The 8,537-nt window shown below is 34.0% G+C and overlaps 1 protein-coding gene across 1 annotated transcript; it reads left to right on the forward strand.

Moving 5' to 3' along the window:
* Positions 1–874: 874 nt before the first annotated feature.
* On the forward strand, positions 875–6,744 carry LOC128887574 (uncharacterized). Its single transcript, XM_054143609.1, has 10 exons — positions 875–993; positions 1,553–1,775; positions 2,344–2,628; positions 2,872–3,154; positions 3,321–3,522; positions 3,803–3,987; positions 4,350–4,560; positions 5,009–5,227; positions 5,597–5,830; positions 6,367–6,744. The coding sequence occupies exons 1-10, from the start codon at positions 945–947 to the stop codon at positions 6,534–6,536; spliced, it is 2,061 nt and encodes a 686-aa protein (XP_053999584.1). The 5' UTR covers positions 875–944; the 3' UTR covers positions 6,537–6,744.
* Positions 6,745–8,537: the final 1,793 nt, after the last annotated feature.

Raw genomic sequence — 8,537 nt, forward strand, 5'->3', positions numbered from 1 at the left:
CTTTGTATGTTCGATAATTTTTCCGTGCATTGTTTAGAGATATTCGGTTTAGCAGCGTGAGCGAAGAAAACGATTGCACGGCCGTTTTTTTTGTCACTTGCATCGTTAAAATTGGTACTAGCCGGCTCGGTGAAGTGGTTCTGGAGATTAGCCTGAACAAACATACAGACGCCTATCCGGGAATTTATTTTATACTATGTAGAGATTTCGTTTGTCTACGCATCAAAGATGTTATGCAGATACTCTAAATAAAAATTATGGATGACAATGGTAAACTAAATTTGTTTTAAAAATGATGTTACTGTTGGCAATCGGTTATCTGTAGTTTGTCTCTCGTGCTGATTTCTCATAAATCAACGAGTGAGGAAAATATTTGGAAAAGTTTAAATACTTGAGATAGCAAATTTTGGAAATCGAGTTATCCGCGAGCTGAAAAATATTTTTTATTTATTTTTCAATTAGTTAAGGTCGAATTTAAAGTTATAGAAAAACAGATCTTTACGAACTGAAGACGACAATTGAACAACACTATGAATAGTAATCTTACCTATTTTAATAGCATTATGATAGAATTTAACAAAATAAAAAATCGTTAATACATCGATTAATAAAGAAAATCAATATAAATGTTTACTCTTCGGTGTGAATTTCTAAGTAGTTTACAATTATGTTTTCAAAGTATAGTACAGTTTAGGCACAATAGTAAACGAATCTTGTTTTTATTATGTTTTTACCTTGATGTTGTACTTAAACTTAATGAATCTTGGAACTTAAGTGTTGAGGACACAGATCACGTTTACTCAACTGTGCTTACATATGCTTTCAAAACTGCCTTAATCAACAAAATATTACGAAGTATAATTCATCATGATAACTGCATACGATTATGACAGATGTATATAAGATGAGAGTAGAAATGGAGATCAATTGAACAAGTCACCGCGATGAACGTCATTTGGAGAATACTAGTTTGTGCAATACTTGTGGCACATGGTGTGAACATTTTATTCATATAATAATATTTTATCTAATTTTCTGAGACAATTCAATACAAAGTGTACATAGAGTGTGTTAAAACAGGATTCTATATTTATTTTCCGCATTAAATATATTAATACAAAATTATATAATATAATTTATTATTAAAAATTCCCCAAATTTTGAAAACTGTAACATAAATGTATGAAGTTTTTCCTAAGCGGTTAATAAAAAAGCAAATTATTTATAAGGGACGCCCTGAATGTTTCAAATAAATGATCTTACTTATTATTGACTTTTACCAATCAGTTATTTGCACGACATAAAATTGCTTATGAAATAAACGCCTGATAAATGAATGGAAAAATTGATTAAATTCTGATTCACGTATGTAGCGTATTTTCGAACGATTTCTTGTTAAAAATAATTTTCATCGACCATCGATATGTAACTAAAACGTCAACTAGCGTTTACGCGTAAACGAGTTAATTGCATTAAGGAAATAATTTGCATAAGTAAATAATGGATATTATCGATGGGGCATAATCCTTTTTATTAACACGCTTGTCCTCAGTTTCAGCCAAGAATAAAACATGCAAATCCAAGATTGTGGGTGGTTATGCGGCTGGAGTGAGTGGCATGCCCCCGATTGACGAAAGATCTTGCGAAAATGACGAGCTTCGTAAGGATAAATGCTTATCAAACGCTGTCGAATGCGCCCGTACGTGTCGTAAAGGTGGAAAACCGAAAACTTGTTATTACAAATTCGTGGTCGAACGTTATCCCGTTAATGGCAGGTAATTGGATTCGAGAAATTTTGATTTTGCTAACCACGTTGCCTGGCTCCGAAACAATTTTCATTTCATTAGTAAGAAATTCCAGAAAAGGCGAACAGTAAATGCCTCTGAAATCTGTACATTGGTTGCGTTATGTGATGTTAGAAATACTAGATTAGAAGATATTTGGTAAAAAGAATTTGAGTTAAAAGTATGATGATATATTATAACAGATTCTCTGGAGAAGGCAATGTATATTAAGAAAAAAAAAATATATATATTTTTTACCAAAGGCACTGAGATGTAAAATCTTTGGAAGAGATTTCAATACCTTCAATTTGCGAAATAAGCGAGTTGCTTATTTCGAGACAATACTGTACTATTATATTAATTGTAGAATGTTCAACATGCATTACGCATATTTTTTGTATGCATAAAATTCGCAGTCTGTTAATAAGGGTGTAAAAGTTATAAGGAGATTTCAATGTCTTCAATTTATAGTAAACAGCCATCCACCCTGAATATTCCCATAAATATTACGACAAAATTACACGGAATTTTCTTTGTCTTTTTTTTTTTTTTTTCACAGCGCGTGCGAGCTTTGTACTCCAAATATTACCAATAGCATCTGTGCCAATTGCCAGTGCGTACCTGGTAACGGTGTGCAACGTATGGGACTGATAGTAAATAGAATGTTACCTGGACCGAGCATACAAGTATGTCTAGGAGATCGAATCGTGGTCGACGTTCTGAATAATATAAAGGAGGACGCGATAACTATCCACTGGCATGGTATATACCAAAAGAACACTCAATATTACGATGGGGTGCCTATGGTGACACAGTGTCCAATTGTATTTAAAAATACCTTCAGGTAATTAAATTGAAATTAATCTAATCATTCTTGTACGAACGAACTTTATCGTGCGTTTAGTGTTCAATTTAATATACGCGAATTCATGCATTGCAACGATAGAAACGTTAGTGGTTCGATGGAAAAGTTATAATAAAATAATGATACAGTCTGCCATGTTTAGCGTAGAAATTAAGATACGCGAATTTACATATCGTAACGATAGAAACTCTTAATGATAATTATAAATGGTATTCTCTTCAGGTACCAATTTGACGCGAATAACAGTGGTAGCCACTTCTGGCACGCTCACACCGGGTTAAACAAGATGGACGGTATTCAAGGGTCATTAATCATACGAGAACCAACAGAAAACGAACCCAATCGTGACCTTTATAATTTCGATTTAGCGAATCATGTGATTTTTTTGACCGATTGGATGAATGAAGCAGCTACCGAGCGATCACCTGGCCGTAATAGTGCTGGCGTTCTCGGTCAGTTTCCTGATTCAATATTAATCAATGGAAAGGGGAGATCTTCTGTAAATGTACGTTATCTATCATTATATCAAGCATTCTGAAATATACCTATAAACTAAAAGTTGTTTCGCTCAAGGGAGCATGCTCGGTCAGAATTTTACGTGGAACTTTTAAAAAATACAAAAGACGCGTTTATACATTTTAACGTGTTGTTCCTAAATGATTATGTTACAGACTCCCTGGAACCAAAGGTCAAACGCTTCCTTAGAAGTTATCACCGTAGAAGCAAAGAAGCGTTATCGTTTTCGTTTAATTAATTCTTTCTGTACCATTTGCCCGGTTATTTTGACTATAGAAAGACATAATCTAACCGTGATCGCGACGGATGGTATCCCAACGGATCCTGTTACGGTTACATCTATCATTTCCTTCGCAGGTATACAAATCGAAGCATATGCGAGTTTATATTTACATTTCTATTCGAAACATAAACAAAAATTAAATTCGTTAACAATTCGTGAAATGAAAAAGTTTCGAGTATTTACGAGAATAGCGCATACTATTAAAACAAATTAATATCAAGATATAAGAACAATTAATACAATTAATTACATCAAATAAGTTAAAAATAATGTATCTAGGGATATGTGTATGTTCTTTATGTGCTATTTGCATATGAAAATTAATTAAAAAATTTACCCTTTCCTTCCTTGCAGCGGAAAGGTATGATTTTGTTATACATACGAATCAAGAGCCTGGCGCCTACTGGATACAGGCCCGCCTACAGTATCCCTGCGTGGAAAGCGGGATTCAGCAGCTAGCTGTATTGCAATATTTAAATGCATCTACTATACCAATGAGAGCCGCACCTACTTTTAACAATGCACTTCCAACGGGAATCGTAAGCCATTTTTTTATGTTCCACGTAACGTTGCAATAATACAAGACGTGTAAGTTGTAAGTTTAAAGAAGTTAAGATTTGAAATTTTACAAACTATTAGAGTTCACAATGACGTGTCGACTCTATGAATTTTGGCTCTCTCCAAGCCAACCTTACGTTCTAAACTATAAAATTATTATTATTACAGAGGGAGTTACTATTATGTTCTAATAATAATTAATCTAGACTAACGTCACCTTGACTCTTACATTGCTGCAAGATAAACATGTTAAATGTTTTTAATAGAAGCCTATTCTAAGACAAATATCGTAGCCGAGCAACTAATGTAGTTTGAAATACAGACAATCCTTTTGTCGTGGTAGGTTTTGAATCCAATACATGGCGACTGCCGTGATCCACGTCCTGATGCAATTTGCATAAGCGATCTCAGAATTGCGAGAGCAAACGCAAAGTGTTCGGACGACAAAGACATTGGAAAGCCAGAAGCGGACGTGAAATTGTATATGGCCATAGGGTTCAACGATTTTACACCGCAGGAGTTCTACCACGCCAACCATTACAGAGATTTTTCAGGTAGGACGCGATCTTAATAATATTTGGAAATACTACGAAAATATTCCAAGAATCAATACTAATCTTGGTATAAAATATTCTAAATGTTATATAAGATATCATATATTATCATATATCATTATGTATAATATAATATTTTTCATCTGTTTAGCTAGATAATTTTTCTTCGTCTATGTCAACAGAATTTTTTTTTTTTTTTTATTATAGTAAAGAGCTCATATGTTCGAATTCCATTAATATTTTTCACGTATACCTTTAATTCGTAGAGCTCTTACTTCACCTGTCTTCGTAATTTATCATTTCTGTCCTACTTCTTTATTATCGTTCTTGTTCGCCGTTTCTTTAGAGTATTTATAATTTTAATTTTATATTCATTATAGATTGTACTTATGTATACGAGAAAACATATTGTTCAATGAATAACATCCTCTTTGAATTTCTGTAATAGTTCCTGTACCAGGAGGCATCGAGAACGCTATGCTGGGCAACATAACGTTCGCCTTTCCACCTTCCCCGCCACTCTCGCAGCTCGAGGACCTTCCGCAGGATCAATTTTGCAATGCGGAGAATATGCCAACCAGTTGCAACAATACTAAACCTTGCACGTGCACCCATGTAATAAAGCTTCCCTTGAACAGTATCGTGGAAATTGTTTTGGTCGATGAGTGTAAGTAATCGGGCCCCATAACGCAACAATTAAATACAGACACTGTCGTGTACCTTATGATTCAGCAAGTCAACAGTATTTCGTCATAAAATCAAATTTGAGTAGCAAGAAAATTATTACACATTTGTTTAAATGATCTGCATATGCTGTAAACAAACTGTGGGTATAATTTTTGAAGTTAATAGTTCTAATAATAAGTTATACGATAAACTGTTCCAAAACAATGAAGCAAAAATATTACTGGAAACATATTTTTATTCCAGTGTATCGATACGATCGTATCATTTTTTTTTTTCTGAGAGACTGTATGAGTATGTAAATTCATACGACTGATTGGATAATAAAAATACATTTTTACAATAATTTCAGCACGGCTCACGCTTATGCATCCTATCCATCTTCACGGACACTCGTTCAGAGTTTTGAGCATGGGGCGACCTTTGGGTGTCTTTACGTCCGCGACATCAATGAGTATAAATCATATAAAGCAACTTGACGAAAACGGAGAATTAGAGAGGAATTTTAACGGTCCTCCAGGCAAAGATACAATTCCAGTACCAGATAATGGATTCGCCGTAATCAGATTCCGTACGAATAATCCAGGTACGCTCTACAGGCTTATAAATACGAGGTGTTTAGGTATTTGGCAATTCTCATAAGAAGGTGATTCTACAAGCCAAAATTATGAAATAATTTCGAATACTGAAATTATGTTCAAGTCATTGTGTCCGAGTTGTTAATTACCGAAAAGTCTCAATTCCATAAATTAATTCCATGAAACATTCATATTTTCATGAACGAGTATTAGAAATGATTAATTACTGAAAGTACGTGAAAAAATAAAAATTTCTTTTGGTTTCTTCTTTATTCTAGATGATAAAGAAAAACTTTATCTATCTTCTTTCTATATAACTTAATTCTCCTCAAAATTAAAATAGATATTCCGATCACATATACAAGATGCATATCAGAAAAATAAAAAGTCATTGTAACGTACTCGTCGTTATCCCGAGTTAAGAGTATAAATAGCTTCATTGAAACTTTTCAGTCGTTTGCTTATTGTATACGTATAGATAGATATATTTGCGTTTACTATTCGTAGTTGATTAATCAGATCGATGAAATTTTCCATTGTATAGGATTTTGGTTGTTACACTGTCACTTCGTTTATCATCACTCAGTCGGTATGGAACTCGTTCTGAACATGGGATCGCCGGTGGATTGGCCACCTGTTCCACCCAACTTCCCGAAATGTGGCAATTTTATGCCGCCGATTCGCCATAAGCGCGGATCCAAGGCAAACAAGTAATAAACGAAAATGCACTCAGGTCACGGAATGTTACTCTTTCTTGAATTTTTAAAGTTGCATCCATCCATTAGGATTATTAACAATAAAGTTAACTATGTTAACTTGAACGTTTTTTCTTTCCTCTTAACTCCTTTCAATGTATAATTACTGATTATATAGAGGACATCGAATCGAAAAAGAAAATGTATCAACTCGACGAATTAATAAATAAAATACATCGAAGTGTTGATTTTTTAAAAGGTACTCCATTTTCCCGTCATTTTGTTCTGAATTGATTAATTTTTTCCTCGAAGTAAATTAATTATTCGTCGACGCAGGCCAACAACAATTTTTAGATGATTGTGTTCAGGGAAATTGATAAAATTAGTAATTTAACGTAACAAAATTACCAGAAAATATTCCTAATTAACCTATACATATAAACGATTAATTCATTAACGAATATTTCATTTATTACGCAAGCATCAAATTCTTCTTATTCAATGGAATCCACGAAAAACATCGCGTCCTTCGCGCCCGATCTGCATCGCAAAAATTCGCACGGTATACACATAGTATTACCCGCGTATAAATCAGAAAGACTTCTTCCGTTTTACAGCGTCAGATTTCGTTATCGCGATGCAAGGAATCAATTTCTTTACTCACCCAAAATATTAACGGTATCTTTCCTTGCGCGTGAGAGCGCGTTCGTGACGTCACGATGCAAAGTAGCGATGAATAGAAAAATCTATTTCACCTTTTTAATAACGCAAAATGAAAAATCGTTTTTCTTACTATTCAATGTATGTATAATAATAGATTATAGATACAGATACAGATAGACAATAGATACTTCGCATAGTGTGATTTCCAAGGAAATCATTGCGCTACAAGTATTTCCTGTATTTCGTGCATTCAAATTACTCACCAAGTGATTTTGAATTCTGAGGGAAAAACATATTTGTGTCCCAGTGGCATATCGTCCAACTAGATTGTGTAATAAGTATTACGATCACGCCAGTAGATAAATCATTTCACGAGTAAGACCATAGGTACCTCTAAAAAGTATACGTTCAGGAAACGTTTAATATTGATACATATTTAACAAACATAGAGCATTAGGATTTTTGATGTTTCAGAGTCTTATGGAAATTTTTCACTCATTTTTTTCATTCAAATTTGTCACTTCAGACACTCATTTTAAAATGAAATAAATAAACGTTACTATGACTACAAGTCGATTCTTGTACATGCTAAAAGTGTAACAATGTTGCAGCCTTATCAGAATTCACGAATCTTATTAATCTTATCTATAATTCCTAGTTAAAGTTCCAGTCACGCGTGATCGTCAACGTGATATTTGAAATTGTAAACCCTGTATCTAACGTACCCCTAAATTTAATGGACAAATATTTGCACACTTTTGATACGCTGTATACCAAACCTATTCAAATAATCGCTATGCTTAGGACTGAATCTACATATACATGTTAATTCCATTTTTTATGTTTGATTTCGATTGTTAATACACACGTTGCACGAGCTTGCGTTTGAAGTTAAACGAAAAATGTACTTTTATAAGGTCGAGCACAAGTACGATACAAGAGTTGTCATCGCGAACAATATTAATGTGTTACAAGACGTGTCATATTGGGTGTTGGCTGAACTAGCCGTGGTAGTGTGTAAATTTATCCAACTAATGTAAGAGTGTACTCTGGTGTACACGTTAGGAGCGTTTGACGCACAACCAAAGCTGTACGAAACGATTCCGACTTGTACACCATCTACGACCAGAGGACCACCGGAGTCACCCTGAAATAAATAAAGAGTGATTTAGTCTTCTATACTAATTATACTTATATATACTGATCTGTACTAATCTATGCTAATATTACAAAGAAGAAACATTGTTTACATGTAGATAATACTAATACTATACAAATCTACAGGGTGTCCCAAAAGTCGGGGAGGAGCTGGAAATGGGGGGTAGCTGAGACGATTCTGAACAACAATTTCCTTTGC

This window comes from Hylaeus anthracinus, unplaced genomic scaffold (assembly GCF_026225885.1).
Source record: "Hylaeus anthracinus isolate JK02 unplaced genomic scaffold, UHH_iyHylAnth1.0_haploid 11989, whole genome shotgun sequence".
NCBI lineage: Eukaryota > Metazoa > Arthropoda > Insecta > Hymenoptera > Colletidae > Hylaeus > Hylaeus anthracinus.